Consider the following 24,998-nt stretch of genomic DNA (forward strand, 5'->3'; position numbering starts at 1 on the left):
AAAGTGAAGCACAGACATGGAAACAATATATACAATGCCTAAGATAACATAAATGGAAGGACTAGCCACCACAAAACAAACAGAACAATGTATAAAGTTGGTTCCAAAGAAGAGATACTTCTCCCCACTCCTTTGCAGAAGTCAGGGGTCTAAAGGTATGGAATACCACATGTACATATACAAGGTTTTTTTCCAGAAGTATTGATCATTTTCACTGCCTTTTTTCTCTTCTTTTTCTTTTTAAAACTCTTGTTATAAGGGATGATTCTTTAGGGGTGTCATGAAGAGGAATACAGAGCGAAATCTAGGTGGTATCAAAACAAACAATATCAATAAAAATAGATGAAATGTAATATGAGTAAATGTAAAGTCTCACACTTGAGTTTAAAAAAAAAGGCAACTTTACATGATGAGGAAGATATGGGTAAGAAAGCAGTCTATCTGTAAAAGAGCTGGGATTTTAGTGGTCTAAAAACTCATATAAGCCAACATTATGATATGGCGGCCAAGAAGCCTAATAAGGTATCTGGCTGCATTGAAAAGAATAATGTCCAGGAATAAAGAGGTAATGATACAACTGTGCTCTGTCCTGCTCTGCTTTGCTTTGCTCAGTCCAGATCTATAAACACTATCTTATTTAGTTCTCAGTGGAATAGTTTACGCAGGATCTTGATAACCTAGAGAGTATTCAGAGAAGAGATATCAAGATGTATCCAGATCATACGATATGAGCATCTCTCAAGGGATGCGAAGGATTAGACCTGGTCTCCTTTAGCCCTAGAGACCAGAACTGGAGGGAACAGATAAAAATGGCAGAGAAGCTGATTTCGGCATGGTGGATGGGAAAAATCATAACATGTCTATCCAGAAGGGAAATGGGCTACCTCTGGGGAGAGTGGGCCCCAGCTCATTTGAGTTTTTCAGGCAGAGACTAGAAAACCACTTGTTAGGAATGTTGTTAGAGGCAAGGAGGGAGAGATCTGTTCAGCTACAGGATGTCCTAGAAGACATCTGAGGTCCCTTATAACTGAGATTTAGGGGGTAAAAAAAAAATCAACATTTTCTCCAATCACAGTTTAAGAATAAAATGAAAGTGGTTGGGATTTTTTTGTTGGGTTTCTTTTTTGTACACCTGCTTGTTTATAAAGGAATAAAATACCCTCCAAGGGCAAATTTCTCATATTTTATAAGATAATTTTTCATTTGTTTCTGAAGTTACTGCTCTGCTGTAAAATGCTTCATAAAGTTTCCATAAAGTATTTTATGACTTGGACATTTTGTTTTCCTAGGAGATTATCCATTTCACATAAATGAGTTTTAGTTCAAGGCCCCACTTCATACCAATACGGATTTTCCTTGTTTTGGGTTCATGGAGACCCTTTTTAATAGAACTTCCCAAGACATCTGCAGCTAATCTAGCCACTTGCTTGCTCAATTTAATCTTCCACCCTATTTTTTATGAGCAAGGACAGTTTTTCCTCAGTTCTCTCTTCCTAGTAAAACTTGGTAAGAAAGCCTCCTCTATAAATCATCTGAGATGTAAATTAAAGATAAGAGAGATAAAAATCCCCGGAATTGTCTTGAAGAACCATGAAAAAAAAAAAAAGGCAAGCCAATTGCCTCAACTTTTCCACAATCAGCAACCGAACATCCCTCCTTCTCCCCCAAAGAGGATTGGGGGTGGGATGTCAAAGGAAAAAAATACCAGGAGATGCTTTTAGGATATCGACACTATTTCAAAACTCCAGGTTTTCCAATTCCACATTCACTTCTCAAAAAGATACCTGTGAATTTGGTGGAAGCTCAATTACCAAACTCACTTGACCATTCAGCACTTCTGGCCTTGAATAAATACATATATTTTTTAAAAACATAAATGGCAGTGCAAGGGGTCCCCCCCAACAATGTTTTAAGGTTTTCAGACCACTTAAAAAGGAAGATGGAGAAAATTTAAGAGTGAGGTAAGATGAAACTAAGCCTACTGCTATGCTTAGAAATTGCTGCTTGTGTGTATGGGGTGGGGTATACTTTAAAATGCTTTCTTTTATAAATAATATTTTAGAAGGGAAAATAACACTAGCATCAGACTACATCATAGTAGAAGAAACTGGGGAAACGCCAGTTTAAGCTATAAATTACGGGTATATTTGACAGAGGGATGAAGATATTTTCCTTCCTTTTAAAATAATATAATAGATAAATGTAAACTAAAGCAAGTTCTAAAGATGGAGCTCCAGAACAATGATTAAAACCCAAACCAAAGGTACGTCCACGAAACTCAGTGCTAACCTCCCCCTGATCCAGGTATTTTAACCCTAACTTTACACAGATATTGACAGAACCAGAACTCCCACCAGGAAGAACATGCAGGCTTTCTTCTTGCTCCTCACACTGGACATTCCCTATCCTATCTCAGTTATTCCATGTGCTTGGAATGCACATCCCTCCTTCTCTCCACCTCAGAGTCCCTTCTCCTTTAACACCTAGCTGCTCCAGCTCCATTTTGAGCATGAAGTTTCTGTAAGTAAGGTGAATTTTAGTGTGTTTAAAGTGGATTTTTTGTTATTCTTTCTCGGAGTTTTCTCCCCAAGATCCACAGCCATAACAATCTCTACTTCCCAGGTGTTAGATATGAGTTCTCACGATCATGGTTCAAAACAGTTTCTACCACGCTTTCGCAGTAGATATAGGGATGAAGTGACATAAAATTGTGAGGCTATTGCTGGCAATGTGCCTTCTTTGTCTGTTGCAAAGCAAGTGGGCACTGGTCAGTGACTAGGGACCTCCATTGCAGTGAATGTGCAAGCTGAATGCAGTGTGAGCCTTGACCAGCCCCCATCAAGGCTTGGGAGGGGGAATCTGTGTGTGTTTGCCTCTACCGGCCCCCACTGAGGCTTGAGGGGATTTAGGGGAGTATAGAGTTGTGCTGGTCTTGATTGACCCCACTGAGACAGAGGGGTTATTGCCCTCCCCTTCACACCAGCCCCTGCGAGAAGGGTTGTTAGGGAATGCTGTAGGAGTTGGTGCTCTCATTATCAGGAAACTCCCTTTGAGAACACTAGACTAGAATAAGTAAGCTTATATAACCCCTTATTATGACTCCATTCCTGTCTTCCCGTCTGACTGGATCAAAATCGAGCCTGCTAGTGAGACAGATGCTAGAAACCCTCCTGTGTCTCTTTCTAAGAAATGGCGTAGTCAGTGTGTTTACTTGTCCAACAGGTTCTCATGCCAACTTCTAGTGCCCTCCCTCCCAAACTACCTAATACTTAACTACTTTATATACCATGCTATTCTCTTAACTTATGCTCTACATATTTATATATGTACTTACTCTCCACCCCTCCCCCTTAGATGTGGCTAGGTAGCTAGGTGGATTGATTGCTGGACCTGGAGTCAGGAAAACCTGAGTTCAAACCCAGCCTCAGATACTTACTGCGTAACCCTGAGCAAAATGCTTAAACTCCATCTTGGCTTCCTCAAATATTTAAAAAAGAAATTGTAAGTAAAAAATAGCACCTACCTCCCACAGGTGTTGTGAGGATAAAGTGAGATATTTGTAAAGCACTTAGTGCCATGCCTGGCACATAGTAGGCACAAGGTAATGCTTGTTTCTCCCACACACACACATTTGAATAAAATGGCTTTATTCTTTGTACCTGTATCCCAAGTAGAGAGCACTGTGCTTCTTATCACACAGCAGAAGCATGATAGATACCTGGTGATTGCCTGACAGCTGATTGGTAATCATCCCTCACTATAGTGGGAGAAGATATAAGAATACAGTGTAACATTTCACTCAATAGTGAAATAGGAGGGAGAAGGGAGAGGGGGATTAAGAAAGGGATTAGTCCTAAGGAAAATAAATCCTAAAGGCATACAAAAAAAATTTAGCTCTTTCTGAGGGGTCAAAGAATAGGAATTTGAGAGAACACACATAAACTGGGGAATGGATGAACAAGCTGTGGTATATAAATATGATGGAATATTATTGTGCTGAACTCTTAATCAGAGCAATGACCAATTAGGATTCCAGAGCACTAATGAGGAAATGTGCTACTTGCTCACCACATGTTGGAAAGATGAAGGGTTCAGAATGCAGAATGAGATAAATATTTTTTAGGACATGGCCAATGTAGAAACTTGTTTTGATTTGATATACATCTTTGTAATGGGCTTTGTTTTTCTTGGGTTCTTAATGGGGATGGGAATGTTAGAATGGGAGGATAAGACAGTAGATCTTGATTGATTAAATATTAAAAAAAAAAAAGAAAATTTTGGAACTCCAATCAACACAATGACCTACCAATAATTCCTGAGGACACCTTCTGATGGGCTCAGGATGCAGACAGACAGAGACAGATAGGTCTGTGTATGTATGTGTATAGAGAGAGAGGGAGAGGAGGAGAGGGAGAGAGAGGGAGGGGGAAGGGGGAGAAATGGAGGGGGAATGGGGGGGGAGGAGAGAGCCCAATGAAGAAATTTTGTTTTGCTTAACTATAGATGCCTATAACAGGTTTTGTTTTTCTTGCTTTCCCAAAGGGGGTGGGAGAGGAAGGGGAAAAATGCCCAATATTATTTTGAAAATAAAATTTAATTTAAAATTTTTAAAAATCTACCAGGAGATCTCAATCTACTAGTTGGGGCAGCACAGATTAGAACATTCTGTCCTAACTGCCTTTGCTAGTCTAAATACAAAGTTCAAACACTACTAGGCTGGATTTCACAATCTCTTCACATAAAAATGCCTACAAGATCCAGGCTCTCTGCTCACCTGGTTAAAGCGGACTGACAAAGACAAAAGGGAACTGCCTGTTTGCTTTTCTATCACTTATACCCTTACCTCCCTTCTCCACACCCACAGAAGAGAAAGAACAAGTTGGACAGGGTTGCTTTACTACAAACAACATTAAAAAAAAAATCCCAGTTTTTTATTTTTTATTTTTTTTTTAAGTTTCTGCCTCTTCCTGGGCACCTCTTCCCCACCCCATCCCCACCCCATGAACTATTTGTAGCTGTGCGTTTGGTTGAACAGAATTTGTTTAAAATAATTTGCAACTAAGTCTCATTTCATTAACCACACTTCCCCAAAGTGGTCCTAGCAAAAAACTAGCAACCACCTGAAACTTTTATAAACCACCTCAGAGCATCTCAGAAAGGATGCTCCCTTTCATAGTCTAGAAGCTCTGAACAAAATGTAAACACAGATTTGGGTCTGTCATCCTTGAGATTTAAATTAGTTTAATTAAATTACTCACGTGGGCACGTGCCTCATTTTAAGCTTAATAAAGCAGGTGGTGGATCTAAATAGAAACCTAGGTCACAAAGTGTGAAAAGAGTTTAGAAAGGAGCTCTAGGTTGCTGAGGCTACCAAGGAATATGGAGAGAGAGGGCAGAGAGGCAAATAGCCATCAAAGTAGCGCTGGGCCGGCTCACTCACAGACTGAGAAGAGGCAGTGCTCCAGATCAACGTTACAACAAAGCAACTCGGTGGAAGACTTTCCCAGGCAGAAAGAAGAGAAGGAAGACCAAAGGACAGCCAGACAAATGGAGAGGCAGGCCCTGAGAAACTGCAGAAGGGGCAGGGGTGGTGAGCTCAGCCACAGAAAACAAAGGCTGAGGGTGTGTGGGGGGGGGGGGGGAACCTACCTAGCATTCCATTTTCCTCCATAGGAAAATAATGGAAAGTTCTGTCTCTTCCCACATCCCAACCCCTAACCCAGATGGTTTGAGTGAACAAGTTCCCAACCGTAAGAGAAGCAGACTTCCAAGGGCCCTCACCTGGAAGAAGCTGTTTCTAATTATTTCCAAGTGTTACTCATTTAAGAACAGGGTTATTTTTTAAATTGCTTCAAAACTCCCTGAGCCGGACATTGGTGATCTAATTAAGCTAGGTGGCTAGCTACCTTAATTCCGAAGAAGGCAGAACCATTGCATTATGCCACAACTGGGAGCAGGATTTAGGAGTCCCAGTACTGGGGATGGTGTTGGAGTTCCTTTCTCCTCCATCCCATCCCAATGTGCATATAAATAGTCTTGATATCCTAGGATACTTCCCTTTCATAGAATTTTTAGCCCAGATTCTAGTTCAGCAAGCTACTTAGCCTCGGGCTTAAAAATGTGTGGCTGTCTTCCCGGCTATTACCATAAAAAAGTAATTGAGCCCAGAAAGCAAACTAAGACAATTCTGAGGCCTCAGCTGAAGTCCAGAGACCCAGCTGTGTGAAGACAAGTCATTTACCTCACAATCACCAACCAGTGACTCCAAGGGCCTTTGTGAGGGAATCACAGATCTAGAGTTGGAAAGGCCCCTGAGTCACCTACGTGAACGTCCTCATTTTGCTGATAAGGAAATTAGGGCCTAGAAAAGTGAAATGATTGAAAGTTAAGTGTCCTAGTGGATAGAGCTCTGGAGCTGGAGTCAGGAATACCTGAGTTCAATACTCAGATACACAGCTGCAGGATTCTGGAGAAGTCATTAAACTTGTCTGCCTCAGTTTCCTCATCTGTAAAATCAGTCAACACATTTTTCTTACGGGCCTACTATGTGTCAGGCACCATGCTAAGCACTGGGGATACAAAAAGAGACAAAATACTGTCCCTGCTCACAATCTAATGGAGAAGACAAGCAAATATGTACAAATAAGCTATATAAGGGGCAGCTCGGTGGCGCAGTGGATAGAGCACCAGGCCCTGAAGTCAGGAGGACCCGAGTTCAAATCTGGCCTCAGACCACACTTGACACTTACTAGCTGTGTGACCCTGGGCAAATCACTTAACCCCAACTGCCTAAGCAAAAAAAAAAAATATATATATATATATATATATATATATATATAAAAACACAAGTAAGCTATATAGAGAGGGGGAAAAAACAGGAAATAAAAGAGAAAAGGTGCTAGAGGAAGGACTGTGAAAGGGATTTTAACTGGGACTTGAAGGAAGCCAGTATATCCCTCAGAGACAATGAAGGACAGTATTCCAGGCATGGACAACAGCCAGAGAAAATGCCCCCTGCTGTAAGATGGCGTGGGCCACGGCTACCAGATCAAAGGTATGCAGGGCTCTGAACAACAAGCACAGAATTTTGTATTTGCTCGGGGACAACAAGGAACCACTGGGCTTTACTGGGAGGAAGGGGGGAGGAGTCACATAATCAGACCTGCACTTTAGGAAAATAATTTTAGTGGCTTAATAAAAGATGGACTAGATTGAGGGGAAACTTGAGACAGGCAAACCCACCAGCAGGCTATTGCAATAAACCAGGTATAAGGTGATTTTTGATGTTTGCTTGTTTCAGTTTTGTCTAAACCGTTCGGGACCTCATTTGGGATTTTCTTGGCAAAGATACTAGAGCTGTTTGCTATTTCCTTCTCCGATCGTTTTATAGCTGAGAAACTGAGGCACACAGGATTAAGTGACTTGCCCAGGGTCACACAGCTAGTAAATGTCTGAGCTAGGATTTCAACTCCAGGTCTGGCAATCCATCAACTGCACCACCCAGCTGCCCTTTGACGAGTATCTATCTCCCAGGGTTACTGTATCAAATGAGATAGTGTTTATATTTATAAATGCTTTGCAAAACTTAAATCACTAAACCATACAAATGTTATTGTTAGAAGTAGCAGAGCAAGCATTTGATGTGTGTAATCTTTCTGCTGTACCGTACTGCCTTTATGGATGTTTATTTAGTGTTTTAAGGTTTGCCTTACAAACATCTCATTTGATTTTTACAACCACCCTAGGATGTAGGTGCTACTATTATTTCCATTTTATAAATGAGCACAATGAAGTTCAGAGAGGTTAAGTGAATTGCTCAGAGTCACAAAGCTATTAAGTATCTGAAGTGGGATTCAAATCCAAGTCTTCCTGGTTCAGCAACAGAAACTTATAAGATTTTAATCAGTAGAAATGACATTAAGAAGAAGCATTCACATCTACTTTGCCATTATACCCTAAGGACCATGGGACCTTTCCATCTGGGCCGAGACTGTCTTACTTTCCTATTTTTACTCCCAGAGCTCAGCATATTGTAAGCACTTAATAAATTCTTTCTTCAACCAGCATTCCAGCACTGAATCCAAATGATCTCTTACATTTCCCTCCCACCTCTAAAATCTTATGATCCTATGTCTTCTCGGAGTCCTAATTATCCCTTCATGTACTTAACAACTGATTGTACCACCCACCTGTGTGCTACCTAGGAGTAATTTCCCACTGAGAGTGGTTGGGAACATCACAACCAAGCCTTAAGGTATTCGTCGGGGGATAGGAAAAGTCAAACCCCAGATAGCAAAGAGTTGGGCACAAACTCCAGGGTTGCCAAGAACCAGACTGGATCCCTGGGGTACAAATACTTCTGATGTAGGACCTGGCACAAATCACTTCTTCTTCTGAATCTCAGAACCCTCATCACCAGAATGAGAGAAGTGGACTACATGGCCTCTGTGTCCCTTAAGGCTCTGGGTTTCTGTGATTCTGTGATTGTAATTATCTGTGTACCTATCTTTTTTTCCTGTACTATGTTGTAAGGCAGAGGTTCCTAAACTTATTTGGCCTACTGCCCCCTTTTCAACAAAAAAAAAATTACTCAGTGCCACCCCCCCCCCAGAATCTACTTTCTTTAACAGTTTTGTTTTTTTAAACTTGCATCATTTCAAATAATACATTTTAAAATGATGAATCTTAAATTTAGTAATTTACTGTAAATTTGTGGGGTTTTTCCTCCATTGAAATTCTGATGACTTAACCGTATAGTATCATATTGTAAAAAAAAGTCATTACACGCACACATTGTGACTGATGCATGCTGGACTTCTCGTCAATGCCCCACATGCTGGCCTGATTAATACTTGCGTGTTAAGACCTATTGGTGGATTTGACCACTGATCTGTTATAACTTGCATTTTGCGTGTGTATTTTGGAAAATAATGTAATCATTATGACTTTAACTCTGTTACACAACAGATAAAACATGTACAGTTTTTCAAAATTCTCTTCTCTTCTTTCCTTATGCTTCCACACATCCCTTATTTTTATTCAATGCCCCTCCCATTGCATACTACCACCACCTGGATTGTTGGGGGGGGTGACGCCCATTTTGGGAACTGATGTATAAGGTTTAACAGAAGTGACTATTGGGGCAGCTAGGTGGTTCGGTGGCTAGAGCACTGGCCCTGAAGTCAGAAGGACTGAGTTCAAATCTGGACTAGACACTTAACTAGCTCTGTGACCTTGGGCAAGTCACTTAATCTTGATTGTCTCAAAAAATACCCACTGGAACTGGGTAAGCCCCCACTGAAGTGCCTTACACACAGAAAGCTAACGTTGAATAAATGAATGACAAAAAATAGGGTCATAGCTCCTGCTTACTTCAGTTATACCACATCCACTATATGATCCAAAGACTAATCCTCTGTATGATAGACGCCACTACTTCCTTCTATTATTGTGGGTAAATCAAGGGTTACCTAAGTTGGTCAGGTAAAAGTAAGTGAGTTTCCATCTAATCATGTTGCACCTGATTTTTGTCAACAATTCCATTGTTTACCACCATAAGTGACTCTCAGGATTCCCAACCATAACTATTGAGTTCCAAGGGAAGTGATTCTCTTCTTTCTTTTGTACCCAATAAGACCCACTTCAGGATTTTTACATGCCATCAATAACTGCCAGTGAAGATTTTGTCTGTAAGCTATAATGGCCTTTCTGTAAGATAGGAAATTTTAGTTTTACCTCCCCTGCTTCCTCTTTCACTTCTGAAGGGTTTCACTTTGGTTCTGGTGGTCAAAAAACAGCCAAGTACCTCCACAATTCATCTAGTTCTCATTATTTGTCCTAGGGAAGAAAGAACCTCTTTCTTGGAATAAAATTTACATAAAGGGATGACGGACAGTCTTGTGGCTCCACATTCAAGACCATGAGTCAGAAGCCCTGGTGAATCATTTCCAGTATTATCACTGACTCAACTATCAAGAAAAAAATAGGGGTAGATAGCGGCGCAGTGGATAGAGCACCAGCCCTGTATTCAGGAGGACCTGAGTTCAAATTCAGCCTCAGACACTAACACTGGCTGTGTGATCCTGGGCAAGTCACTTAACCCCACTGCCTAGCCAAAAAAAAAAGAAAAAAATAAACTATTTTTCTGTTTCTTTCTATGCACAATGAAAAGGCTTTTCAACTACACTGATATGATATTTGTGTCATTTTGTTTGTTTGTAACACTTCTGCAGAAGGAAAAAACCATCACTCATGACTGTAATCTAGGCTGGTAACTTGGGTATAGGTACCCAAATTCCTCCCCATACTCCTGGCCTAATTTCTGAAGGCCATCATTCTTCACCTAGAAGAGTTTTCTTGATTCGGGTTCCTGACAGTCAATCCTTGAAAGTGGGGACTTGATCCAGCAAAGCACATGATTTAGACAAAATGAGGACAACAATGCAGACAGAAAGAACTACTGCAACAAAAGAATGATATTTATAATGACCTGTTTTGTACAAAATACACCCTTCTTTGTATGGAACATGACATATGGCCAATAGACTCAGTTGGTTAGTTTGCTAACACTGCTTCCAGTCTTTTTTTTTCCCATTGTGTTATAAAGAATAGGAAATAAATAAAAGAAATAAAAAATAAAAAAAAGCTTAGCAGAGAACAATATATTCAGAATGAAGTATGGAAAAATAAGACATCCAAAATTTACATTAGTGTCAAGTTTTTTGGGTTTTTAAGGGTTTGGTTTTTTTTTTAAATAAAAGAAGAGGTCATTGAAATCTATCTGAAATCACAATGAGAAACATCTAACATTTGGTGGTGAAGAGAAGTAGAGCACAGCTCACATACCACCACCTCCATGAAACTTGTGCCCATCTCATTATCTTTATGGGCACTAATAGAGTATAAGCTCCTTGAGAGCTAAAATTCTTTCCTTATGTCCCAGAGCAGAGCATACAGTAGCTGCTTAATAAAATGCTTGTTGATTGATTAAAAAGAGTCAGCCTTACCTGAAGGCATGGTTGCTATGTACTAAAGTCGAGTAGGCCCGTGCCTATTTGTTTCCTGGCCTCAAAAATCTGAATTTCATCTCTTTCCAAACATAGTTTCTAGAATAACATTAGTTTCACTTCTGCCCAGTTATTTTACATGCCTATCTCTCTCCCTCCATGTTCTCCACTTTCTTTTTTCACATAATTATTCAGCAACAAACATTTATTGATCACAAATTGTGTAAAGCACCATATTAGAAGCTGGGGGGAGACATTTATGCATGAGATTCTTATCCCTGCCCCTCAGTATGTTTACACTTCAGAGAAAGAGAACATTTTGTATACATTTCAGGATTATGGATCTATTTCCAATACTACCAATAAATCACTAACAATGCAAGGTAATTCATGCTGAGAGCCAAAGGAGCCTGAGGCAGGCACAAAGTGTCCATAGGACTTATGAAGAAGGAGAGACTACTGTAGTATGGATGATCACTAAGGAGGCTGACATGAAGCTGAGCCTTAATGGATGGGCAGACATTTGGGTAGAGAAGAAGGAATTGAGACAGAAAGAATAGAATAGCTAAAATGCATGTACCAGGGAAAAATGATAGCTGTGTGACACTGGACTTCACCCTTTTTACCTCAGTTTCCTCATCTATAAAATGAGCTGGAGAAGGAAATGGCAAACCACCAAAATGGGGTCATAAAGTCATACTGAAAGGAGTGAACAACAACAAATAAAGCCCTACAGAAATCTGCATTATTTATCAATCAACACGCATCACGTGACAGTACATAAAACAAGCTAATGATGCTGTAACATCACATCTGTCCCCTTGCCCCTACTGAAGATTAACCGAATGATTCAGTGAATACTAAGAGAAAACAGACAAAATCCCATCTTCCCACTGGCTGCAAATATATCAATTGATGGTCCTAATAAGACTCAAACTCTAGCCAAGAATGAAGCCAAGGTGGGCAATTAGATCACTAACCCAAACTCATACCTTCACCAGATTCCTCCCATCCACATTCCACAAGAACAGACCAAACCATGTAAATTCAACAAAGACCCTGTAGATTAGAATTCAAAATGGAACTGGTTTGTTTATGAAGCTATATAAGAGTGAAACAAAGTCGATGCCCACCAACTGGAGAATAGCTAAACAAACTGTGGTATGTGGATGTAATAGAATATTGTTGTTCAGTCATTTCAGTCATGTCTGACTTTTCATGGAAGGGCCATCTCCACTTGTCCTGATCTATATCTTGCCAGTGGACCCGATGGCTCTGGAGGAGAAGGTGAAGCTGGTGACTTTGCACAGCTCTCCCTCACTTAAATCCAATTCATTTGCAAGTCTTGACATCATCTTCCTGAGGTCACGGTCCTCTTTGGGAATGAAGGACAAACAACAACGAACGACTCTTATAGACCCCATTTGGGATTTTCTTGGCAAAGATACTGGAGTGGTTTGCCATTTCCTTCTCCAGCTCATTTTACAGATGGGAAACTAAGGCAAACAGGATCTTGCCCGGGACTTGCCCAAAGTCACAGAGTTAGTAAGTGTCTAAAGCCAGATTTGAACTCAGAGAGATGAGTCGACCTGACTCCAGGCCCAGTACTCTATCCACTGCACCACCTAACTGCCCTAGTGAAATAATATTGTGCTCTAAGAAACTATGAATGTGATAGAGACAGCAAAACATGGAAGATACACAAGAACTGATGCAGAATGAAGTAAGAAGAACCAATAAAACAATATACACAATGACTACAATGATGTAAATGGAAAGATCAGTCACACACTCAAAAATAAAAAGTAAGGGTTGCAAAATTATAAAGATCAAGCAGGACTCAAAAGAAGAGATGTGGGGCAGCTAGGTGGTGCAACAGATAGAGCTCCAGGCTTGGAGTCAGGAAGACCTGAGTTCAAATGTCGCCTCAGACACTGACACTCACTAGCTTATGTGACCCTGGGTATAAGTCACTTAAACCCGGATTGCCTCACCAAAAAAAAAAAAAAAAAAAAAAAGAAATGTGAGAAGACCTCCCAGCCCACCCCATCACAGAGGCAGAAAATCTACATTGTGCACACTACACATGTTTTCAGACTTTTTCAATGTACTGATTGCTTATGCTAATTTTTCTTCTTGTCTTAAAAAAATACTATGTTACATGGGATGGCTCTCTGTGAGGGGGAGGGATCATGGGAAAAATTACAATGATGTTAAAAAATAATTTTAAAAAGATACATAAACAGAAGTCTGATATGCTAATCTCTTCCAATTATCTCTGTATATGCATAACCATTTTTTAAAAAATTGTTTTGACTAGACATTCCTGATGATGGGGGGAAAAACTGCTGTCTAATCACATTGTACTGTAAAGTGATTTTTTTTTCCATGTAAATTTTATTCTACACTAAGAAGCTCAATGTAACTAAGTTTTTCCACAACAGCTGTTTTCCTTCAATACAAGCTCAATTTTCCTCTCATGAGGCACAATGCTGAGGAAAAGCCAAATGTAAAATCCTGTTTCCTGTAAAATTCAAACAGATGTTTTATGTAATCAAACCAATCACTATTGTGAAGCTCCACCCAATCTACTGTATCCTGTATTATTTTATAAGGCAGGGGCAGAAATGGAGGGAGAAACAAACCACATGCTAACAAAAGGACATGAGGATACCCCTGCCAATAAAAATGGTCTTTAAAACATCATAACTTAAATATTTGGAGAGCACCAGCTAAGGCACAGGATCTATAACTTGATATATATATCACTCAGCAACAAATCTCAGTTCTCTGTTCAGTTGGCCAAGGCATGCACGCAACAGCAAATTCAAGAGAGATGCTGACTTAGACAATAATGTAGAAATACAGATTGAACAACCCAGGGTAATTCAACAGGGTATTACTAAGCTGAGATAAGCATCAGGCTAGGCTCTTTAGACATCCTATCTTATTTGGGGATTTTCTTCTTGAGGGCAAACTGTCTTAGATGGATGGGCCTCGTAATTACTCTGACGCACAAGTAAACGTAGTCACTATCTTCTGCCTGGTTTTGAGGCTTCTTAATTGGGATATGGATCAAGGCATCTTGGAGGCAACTTGATGCAGTAGAAACACTGGGTTTGCAGTATCTGGGTTCAAACCCTAGTCTTATTCAATACCTGTGTGACAGCAGGCAACATACCTTCCCCTTCCCCTACTCTAGTTTCCTCTTTTTTAAAATGAGGGCCTTCAATTAGAAGGCCCCAAGGAGCTCCTCCAACCCCAAGTCTACAATCCGGTGAGCCAGTATGCTAATTAACTAAGCTTCTAAGGATAACTCCTTTTACTTTTTCTTTGTTCATACCCGAGGATACAGTATCTCAAAATGGAAAGACTTATAGTCTTTATAGGAAATGTATGGAGTACATAACAATAGTAAACAAGCAGTTCCCATTTTCACCCTTTAGCAAGAAAGACCATTACCAAATATGAGTCAGAACTCATATTAGATAGGGGTTAGTTAGGTCTGTGACCTCACTGGTTCAAGGAACTACTAGGTAAGGAAACTGTCTCTCTACCAATGCAGGGAAGCATACATACGTACAAAAACTAAGGAAGAGGAGGGAGGGCATCAGCTGGGGAATGGTTGATTAAATTAAGGTATATATAGATAATGGAATATTATTGGGCTGTAGATGAATTCAGAGAAACTTCCGAACCTTATACGGAACTGATGCAGTGTGAAATAAGCAGAACCAGGAGAACAATGTCTACAATAACCCCAACACTGTAGAAAAAAAAAACAAACCAACTCTGATATGCCAGAATTCTGACCAATACAATGATCAATTATAATACCTGAGAAATAATGAAGCACATCCTACATTACTATTTGACTGACAGGTTTAGATTCAGGGGGGTAAACAGATATAAATTTTTTGGACATATATGTGGATTTGTTTTGCTTAACTATGCTAATACTTGTTATAATGTTGTTTGTTTGCTTTTAATGGAAGGAGGAGTGGACTTTGGGAGAAAAGAGAGATGAGAAATAGTGGTGCCAAAAAAAAAAAAAAGGAGGATTATTTCAGCATTTGTTTGAAAAATGCACAGAAAGGAGCAGCTAGGTAGCACAGTGGACAGAGTATCAGGCCAATAGTCAAGATGGCCCAAGTTCAAATCTGACCTCAGATACTTACTAGCTCTGTGACCCTGGGTAAGTCACTTAACTCCAATTGCCTAAAAATAGATACAAAGAGATAGACAGATGATAGATAAGATAAAAATGCACATAAGAAAATAGGAGGTTCAGAAGGAGACAGAGAATCACAACAAGTCTGAAACTAATACAGTGAATTTTTTTATGCAACCTTTACATAAAAGATGTAGACATCCATTCCTTTTTTCTGTTCTCTACAGGTGAAGATGCTGTTTGTCAACGTATATTTTTTGTTCAGAACAAAAACAACTGAAACAATATTTAAAATGATTCATTAGTGGCCATTCCTACAGGTCTGCCACTCCCCACATGCCACCTCCAGAAGTGAAGGATTCCACTAGACATTTTCCCAGTTTCAGGTCATGTGCCAGTTTCATCCGGGGCAACTAAGGTCAGTTAAGAAAAACTGACCTGCTTGAGTAAACAAACTTTATACAAAAAAATGACAGTCAACCAACACCACACATTTTACCCTTCTTAGAATTTAAGGCAAGGAAAAGAAATTTAAAGCATCTCAATGTAAGCATATAAAAAACACTAGTATACACAATCTGCCACAGATTGTGGCATCTTCAATCTTCACAAAGATTGTGAATCTTTGTACATAAAGTGAATGTATCAAATAAAATACTGCTATTGCTCTGGCATCTTAACAAAGTTCAACATGCCATAAATGTTGACTAGCAGAGGGCACTCTTAGAAGTGCTGGTGTTAGGAGTAGCTAGGTGGCACAGCAGATAGAGCACCAGCCCTGAAGTCAGGAGGACCTGAGTTCAAATCTGGCCTCAGACCAAACACTTGACACTTACTAGCTGTGTGACCCTGGGCAAGTCACTTAACCCCAATTGCTTTAAAAAAAAAAAAGTGCTGGTGTTGTTCAGGTGTGTCCAACTCTTCCTGACCCCATTTCCGATTTTCTTGGCAGAGATAATGGAGTGATTTGCCATCCTTCTCCAGCTCATTTTACAGATGAGGAAACTAAGGCCAATAGTGTGAAGTGACTTGCCCAGCGACATACAGCCAGTAGGTTGAACTCAAGGAGATAGTGTTCCTGACTCCAGGCCCCAGCTAGAGTATAAAAACAGGGGTGAGAGGGGTAAAAATAGTCCTTGTCCCTCCAGGAGTTTATAATCTAAATGGGGAGAGAGGTGAAAAAGAGAAGAGGAAATGTTCAGAAGAAAACAAGGGGAAAAAAAAGGAGAGATCAGGGTTTCAGACAAAAGGGCTTCAAGAATAAAGAAAATGTGAAGACAAAGATCATGTTTCAGATAATACAGATATAAAGGAAGGGAAGCAGCTCCGATACAGTGGAAAGAAAGAACACTAGGCCAGAAAGGAAAGGAATTCAAATGCACTTACTAGCTGTTTGGCCTTGGGTGAGCCACTCCAGTCTTACTGGGACTAAGCAAATTTCCTTATCTTTAAAAGGAGGAAGGTTGGACAAGATGGGTCTCTTAAAAAAAATTAAATTAAAAAAAAAAAGATGGGTCTCTTAATTCCTCACCTACTCCAGATTAACACTCCTAAAGTCTCCTGCAGAAGCAGACTGGAGAGCTGGGCCTTGAGGAAAGGGAATGATTTTCTTCCAGGCAGAAATGATGGCGTCCAGCCCAGCCACAGAGGTGGGGAGCTGACACAGCTTGTGCTCATAATAACTCAATCAACTCCAGAGGCTTCTCCTATCTCCTGCAGGATCAAATACAAAATCCTCTGGCATTCAAAGCGCTTCCTAAGCTAGGCCCCTCCTACCTTTCCAGGATTCTTACACTCTACAGGCACTCTTAGATCCAGTGACTCCTGGCTATTCCATCACTCAGTTCTGGTCAAGCCTCATTTCTGTCTACTGGCTTCCTTTAAGGCCCAACTAACATCCCATCTTCTACAGGAAGTCTTTCTCAGTCCCTCTTAATTCTACTGCTTTCTCTCTGGTAATTATTTCTTAGTTATCCTGTCAATAGCTTGTTTGTACATGTTTGTTGTTTCCCCTATTAGATTGTAAACTCCTTGAGGACAAAGGCAGTCTTTGGCCTCTTTTTGTATCCTCAGTGCTTAGCACAGTGCCTGGCACAAATAGGAGCTTTAAAAATGTTTACTGACTAATTAATACATCCAAAGAAGTGGGAAATTGGAGAAGGAAATTTGGGAACAGCTAAATAGTCCAATTGAGCTTGAGTGGTACGTGGGTACCAGTATCAGTGAAGACCCCTCAGGACATGATCCCCCCCCTTTTTCTTTTCTTTAGTTGTATAAGCAGAAATTCCTGAACTATAGTGTATTGTTTATCTCATCCTCTAGCTACATTACCTTGGGTAATAGACTGAAGTCATAAGGCCCTAAAAGGGGAATCTGTTGCGGTTACTGTACTCCTCTGTTCTCTTCGTTGCTGGGGAAGATTTTAGATTGTGCCCCTGAGGCTCAGCAAATGGGCCAAACGGAGGGGGTTAGGGTGGGCTATTGCACTAGGGTCTATATAAACCTATTTTGAACAAAGCGCTCTTGCACTCTCTGGCTGACGCCATTTTGGGCGACACGGCGGTGTCCTTTCTCAAGAAAGCCAATAAAGCGACTTTCCTTTTTGCAGTTCTTGTCAAGACTCTGATTCAAATTTGGGTGGGGGTCTTTTGTCCCACACAAGCTGGAATGAAAAAAGTTAAAAGAAGCATAAAATAAAATTGGAAAAGTAGGTTGGAAGGTTGGGAGGGGAGGGGATCTTAACTGCCAGTCGAAGATATGTCTATTTCTATTTCTACAGTGACCTAGCCACTCTGAACTAGGGAATGACATAGTCAGTCCTAGGTCCCAGGAAAACTACTTTGGCAGTTAACTGAAGAATGGATTGGAGATGGGAAGATACTGAAAGCAAAAGAATTAAGAGACTATTAAAAATAGTCCAGGTGAGAAGTAAGCAAGGCCTGAAACTAAACTTCGAAACAGGGTTTTGTAACTAACAATGTACAATGACAACCCACCCCCACCCATCTCCAGGTTAACAGGCAACTCAGTATAGAGGGAAAAAAAAAAACCCAACGGGTCTGAATTCTAGTCCCAGCTCTGCCACCACCTGCCTGACCTTGAGCTAGTTAACTTGAGGCTCTCTGAGCCTCAGTTTCCCCTATCTGAAAAAATCAGAGAATGGACTAAGATGGATTTTTTCTAGGTGTAAAATTACTCTCCATTTTACTCTAGCAGCTCTGCTTGGTTGACTACCCCCCAATACATCCTGGTGCCCCCTTTTTCAGGTTCCTTCGGTGTACTGTCTTCCCCCTTTAGACTGTAAGCTCCTTGAGGGCAAAGACTTACTTATCTGTATCCTCAGGCTTAGCACTATGCCTGGCACTTTATAAATGTTTATTGAATTAAAATCAAATTAACATTCTGTGAAACCTTCCTTTCCCAATGACTCCACTACACAACGTCCTTTTCCTTCCAATCTAACAAATGTGTTTCAAGTGCCCACTACAGAGGAAGGCCAAGAAGCAGCTCTGCAGCAGTAAACAGAGTTGGTTTTGGTGTTGGGAAGACTGAGGGAAGTACTGCCTCTGATATATACTGGCTCTGTGACCTTGGGCAAGTCACTTTACATCTCTGGGACTCAGTTTCCTCATCAAAAAAAAAAAAAAAGGTAGGTGTAGATGACTCCTAAAGTTCTTTTGGAGCTCTAAATCTTTGATCTAGTGAAGGCACCAGGCTAGATGCTTCGGGATACAAAGAGAGAATGAAAACAGTGGCTCCCCTCAAGGATTTCATGCATAATAAAGTGGACTGTATTTGCTTAAATGTTATCTGGAAATGTTTCTTAGTTACTTCCTAGAGGGGGTGAGAGAAGAGCATAGTTAATGAGCAAGATGTCTGCATATACTGCCACACCAATGAAATTGTTTACTGAGGAATAAAAAGAGTAAGATAACATCAGTTGGAAGGTAAAAAAAAAAAGCTGAGGGAACCCACACATTCACTCAGTTATGTGCTTCTACGAGTCTATTTGCCTTCAAATTTGCCAACTTCAAATACCCTGAAACTGCTAACTTTATAAAATAATGATAGGTATTCAGTGCAAAACTAAAAAGTTAATCCAGTCTTAGGTGGAATTAATAAACTCTATGTAAGCTACTATTGTCTCCCTTAAAGAAAGAATTGAATATATCTTCTCTAAGCAGCAGAAGTGGTTTTCTCTTCTTTGTGATATGGGGGAGGGGGGAAGGGGCAGAGTATGTGGCACTCTGCTTAGGGGCTGGTTCTTTCGGCCAGATACTGGCTCTTGGGAGATGGCTGCCTTTGATCTAAAATGAAATTAAAAAAAAACACACAAACACACACACACACATACCACCTTACTATGCCTAAGGAAAACAAAGAGAGTCTTGTACAGAATAGATCAACTCTACAAACAGGCACTTTAAAAAAAAAAGTGGCAAGGTCTTCAAAAAGAAAGTCTAGTCATATTAAAATAATTCAAAATCTACAGAGCACAAGGGAATAAAATTTTTTAAAAACTGCTCTGAATACTAATTAAGCCCGGGCCTCAAGGCAGCTCCCTCATAGCTTGGGAGATATAAGACAAAAGTGTGGTATAACAGTGAAAACACACACACACACACCCCACCACCACCACCACCACCACCACCATCATCATCATCATCATCTCCCCACAGCCAAAAAGCACTCAAAAGAAGTACAGTAACCATACCTCCTTTACCGTTAGAAAACACAAAGAGCATTGAGTGTGCCTATAAGGCCTAGAGAGGATTAAAAATCTCATTGGGAAGAGACACTATTGGGGAGGCAGGCACCCAGCTGGGTTGTTCTTCTTCCTGTCTTTCTTTCCACCTCTGTCCTCATAGGCTGGTATCCCTTTCAGGAAAAAGGTGGCAAGCAACCTGGGGGAGATCATTAAAGAAAACAAATCTACCTGAGATTGGGAAGGGAGTGACCATAGAATATTGTCCCCTCTGGTTTTCTACTTTTTATTGCTGTTGAGTTATTTCAGTCATGTATGACTCTTCATGACCCCATTTGGGGTTTTCTTGGCAAAGATAATGGAGTGGTTTGCCTTTTCCTTCTTCAGCTCATTTTACAGGTGAGGAAACTGAGGCAAACAGCGTTAAGTGACTTGTCCAGGGTCACAAAGTCTGAGGCTAGATTTGAACTCAGGAAGATGAGTATTCCTGACTCCAGGCCCAGTACTCTAACCATTATACCACCTAGCACCTAGCAGTCCAGTTTTCTATTCACAGTTGCTTAAATAAATCCCTTTTCTTTTTTATTTTGGAAGAGGGGAAGAGAGACAAATCTCAATGGGGAGAAAGAATAGAGAAATGAGGAAATACATTTTACAATGCACCAGTGTACTCAACAGTTGTTCAAGAAATGCCTTTTGAATGAATGGCAAAGCAGTTCAGTTTTTAAAAATTACAAACTTGCACCTGATTTACATTAAAAGACAAAGAGCATCACAATTCTTATTACATTATTCTACATAATTACAAATTATTCTCCAATGATCTCTTGACTAGCTCATGCTGGGAACAATGTGTCATTAATTTTAGATCTAGTATGTGTTTTTAAACCAAATGGGGTTGGTGTGCATTTGTGCAACTGACACAAAACTTTAGCCTAACAAGAGAGAAATCTTTGATTATTTTTTTTTAAGGCGGCAGAAAAACCAAGCAAAAAAAGGGTCAACTATTCCAATTCTGGATGTGTGTACACAGGAAATCAAAACAGTTATATGATCAAAGCAATAAAATGGGACTTCAGGCATGTCTGATAGGTTCCAGATAATTTAAAAGAATTATTTGCTGCCCTGGACTGGTACTTAGAAAGCTGAGGCTGGTGTTCTGGCTGTGCCACTTAGTTAACTGGGCATTTGTTAAGGCATTATAGTAGGTGCTTAATAAATGTTGGTTGATTGATTACTATGTGTCAAGCACTGTGCTAAACTCTGGGAAAGTTGCTTAACCTCCCACACCCACTTAAGTGGCTGTGTTGTAGTTGCTGATGTTTATGACCCCATTTGGGATTTTCTTGGTAGAGATCCTGGAGTGGTTTGCCATTTCCTTCTCCAGCTAATTTTACAAATGATGAAACTGAGGTAAACAGGGTAAAATGGCTTGCCCAGGGTCATGCAGCTAGTAAATGAGGCCAGATTTGAATTCATGAAGATAGAATTCCTCATTCCATCCACTTTGCCATGTGCCTATGGGCAAATCACTTAACTTCTCTGAACCTCAGTTTTCTCATCCATAAAATGGAGATAATACTCAGAGGGTTACTGTTGGGAAAAGTGAAAAATCACTATATAAAGTGGCCTTTTAGTATCATCATCATGAACACAGGCTTCCTTTGTCACCATGGAAAAAAAAAGACTGGTTGGTACAGTAAAGCTAGTGTTAGAGAACTCTCAAATGAGGTTTTCTTTGTACTGTTTACAGTATCATACCGTTTCTCAGTATGATACTGTTCACTGTAACTGCTATGAGTCCCACTGCTCTTTACAAATATCTTTATACACATACACCCCCACATGACCCCCATTGCTGCTGAGACTCAGAAAAGACACAGCAGTGATTCACTCACAGCCTCAAAAAGACTACAAAGATCAATGAACACACTGGGAAAAAACACAAGTTCACAGACTGATGAACATCTACCTTAGTAATTGGTTCTTTCCAAGGTAGAGCTATCAAAAGGGGAATTTTAAAAATTTGAAAATACAATTCAACCAAAATACTGATAACTTAACTGTTTCTCTTTGGTGCCAATTACTCCCACAATGCCTCCACCAAAAAAAATGATTTATTTGCTTTTACAAGCCTTGGGAATCTTTAACTCTCCAGGAGTAAAGCTTTACAACATTACTTAGGTCTCAAGATACATTAGTCAGCCCAGTTCTGACACAGGGCAAAGTCATTTAACCTCGATTTAACATCCTCCTGTGTAAAAAGGCCTGGCTGAATGCTTATTAAGTACAGTATTAAAACTAAGATACCAGGTGATGACTTCAGAGCCATCTTGAAGTTAGCAGATTATCTAAAATATGGGCAGTCTGAACAAATCACTAACTATTCCAAACTCAAATTCATTTGTGGGCTTCTGTAGCTACCCTTGTTAGCAGGAACGAGTACAACTACATTCTCCAAATGGTTTACTTTTAAGACAATACAATAAGCATTTATTAAGCACCTACGATTTGGTAGGTTTTGAGGAGAGGGAGGAGAGGAAGTCTCCACTCTCTAAGAGCTAATGGACATCAGCACTTTATCACCCAAATTTAAGCATCATAGATTTTATGGCTGGAAGGGATCTCAGAGGTCATGCAACCAATCTCCTTTTACAGATGAAAAAACTGAATGCACGCAGCTTAATGTCTGTCACTGAATTTGAACGTAGGTCTTCCTGACCCCCTACAATATCCACCAAGTAGCCTCTCCAAATCAATCAAGATTCCCTTAACAAGGTTAACTCCTTGTTAACAGGATTAATTTAGGCGGGACGCATTTTCTGCAGAAGAAACGTGAAAAGGTAGGAACTCACCTAACCGAGGCTTTAACACCAAAGGGCTGCAAAAGCATGAGTTTAAATGAACTGAACAAGCCCAGAATCAATCCATTCTACCCCAGGAGTATATTACTAAGGAGTTGGAAATGCACCACCCTCAAGTGAACCGGTTGGGAAGCGCACATCTTAACAAGTCAAGGCAAGTCTGACTAAGGAAAAATAAATTTACAAATCAGTTTGCACACTCCAGAGTTCTTGTCTTTTTTTACAGTCTGTTTAAAGTCTAAATACCCAAAGCGTACAACTGTGTCTTCACAAGTTCCTACTTCCGAGGACGGTAAAGAGGACTGGAAAGTGCACCTTGGTCGGACTTTCCCCTTGATTCCGATGGAGCAGATTCCCGTCCCCGGAGAGTTTCCAGTCGAAGCCTGGTGACCACCTGTCGGAGATGCAGCAGCGGGGATTCCCTTACAGGTGGGGGATGCACCAGCCCACCCCGGGAGGCTCCTTCCCACACACAGTCTGGGATTACATGATTCACTAGTGAGTAGAAACCGGGCTGCGATGAGGTCAGCGAGAGATACCAAAGCGAAATCCTCATTAAAGCAGGATAGGAGACCCGCCCCTGAATCAGGTCAGCAGTCCAGCCCTTCCTGAGGCCCACAGATCCTGCACCCCCAGCCCAGCGGCTGCACCCGAACCTAGGGGCTCGCGGACCTTCTGAGCTGGGCAGTTCCCCCGACGGCCAGCGTGCGCGCAGCTCCGGCCCGGAAGAAAAGGGGCAACGCGGAGCCGTAGCTCTGACCATGCTCCCAGGGGTCGAGACGGCATTGGGGGGCTGGAGGGAGTCGCCCTGCACGCCCCCCCATGCAAATAAATCGAGGACCCCTCCTTTTTCCAGAGCCCCGGCGGAGCCTCAGTCCCCGCGAGGCGCAGGAGCTGTGACAGCCACCCCCGAGCCCCGGCTGGCCCCGCTCACCTGGCCTGCGCAGCAGCGGGCTGACATCACGGCGGCTGCAGAGGAGCAGCGCTCTGCCCCGACGGCTCCCGGGCTCCAGCGGCCGGAACACGCAGCACCAGCAGCCTCACGCACCTCCCACTTCCAGCGATCACTGCAGCTCCGAGATCCGAGGACAGCCCAGCAAAAACAAACGACCGTCAGCCCCACCCCCTCTATCAACCCCAGACCCCGCCCCCACCTCCCAGGATAGACAATGAGCAGCGATGCGCCCCCTTCCACTGCTGCCTCTCCGGAGCCGGGGAGTGGTAGGTTCAAGCTTTGCACTGACTTCCGCTGTCGTCAGGACAGCCCAGGCTGGTAAATTACTTCCCGGTGGGAAGAAGTAGTTGGTCCCCAAACTTACCTCCTTTCCCACACCTCTGTAGAGGAGGAGAGGAGCTGTCTATGAGCTCTCCGCTCCCCTGGTTCTTGCATAAAGAACTGGGTAAGGGGTTGGAATGGAACAAACAGTGGCTGATTGCACTGATTAAAGGAAAAGAGGCTTTCCCCCCCAAGTTTTTCTCTTTACCCGGATCTGCTGGGAAAATCAGTTTGGAAATGACAAAAATTCCGCTCCCAGAGAAAATGTAGCCTCGTAGAGTGGCTAGAGGGCTGGATATAGAACGGGAGACCTGCTTTAAAATTTTTCCTCATGTTATTAACTAGCTTGTGGTCGATTGGCAACTCATTTTACCTCTATGTGGCACAATTTCCTCATCTGTAAAATGGGAATAATTATACTTGTACTAACTATCCTGCAGAGTTGTTGTAAGGAATGCGCTTTGTCCACGTAAAAGCACTTCATAAAATGTAAGATGTAATTTGGTGTTAATTTCAGAAGGTTCCATTAACTACTGGATGATGAGCGTTAGCTAGGTCAAGGCAAAGATAGTGGAGTAAAGGCAGAGACTAGCCTGAGCTCTTCCAAATAACCCTACAAAATGAATTGAAGAAGGACGGGGTGAAACTATTTTCCAGCCCAAGACAAGTTAGAAAGTCTGAAGGTTGTACCACCGAAGGACATGCCTGGTAAACCAGCATAGCAGCAGCTTCTACGATTCTCAGTCCGCATATAGTAAATGGGGCGAGGTGGGGTCAGACAACCGGTCAGAAGGAGATTACAGGGGAACCCCGTCCTGTCACTGGATGCAGTACTCTATTGTATTACACATACAAGGTTCCAGGTCACAGTCCCAGTTCAAGGTACAGCACTAGTGTGTTAGTAGTAGGGACCCTGGTCACAGTTCCAGGGTAGAAAAGAGTGCTTGTGGTCCCTCACAGACTAGAGCAGAGACCA

General features: G+C 41.3%; 1 protein-coding gene across 1 annotated transcript in view; it reads right to left on the reverse strand.

Moving 5' to 3' along the window:
* Positions 1 to 23,746, reverse strand: part of SERINC5 (serine incorporator 5) — a 107,559-nt gene extending 83,813 nt beyond the window's left edge. The window contains exon 1 of the mRNA XM_027863422.1: positions 23,681 to 23,746. Within this exon, the coding sequence (XP_027719223.1) occupies positions 23,681 to 23,707 (27 nt within the window). The 5' untranslated portion in view covers positions 23,708 to 23,746. The remainder of the gene's footprint in view (positions 1 to 23,680) is intronic.
* Positions 23,747 to 24,998: the final 1,252 nt, after the last annotated feature.

Source organism: Vombatus ursinus, unplaced genomic scaffold (genome assembly GCF_900497805.2).
Source record: "Vombatus ursinus unplaced genomic scaffold, bare-nosed wombat genome assembly UNPS02014772.1, whole genome shotgun sequence".
In the NCBI taxonomy this organism is placed as follows: Eukaryota; Metazoa; Chordata; class Mammalia; order Diprotodontia; family Vombatidae; genus Vombatus; species Vombatus ursinus.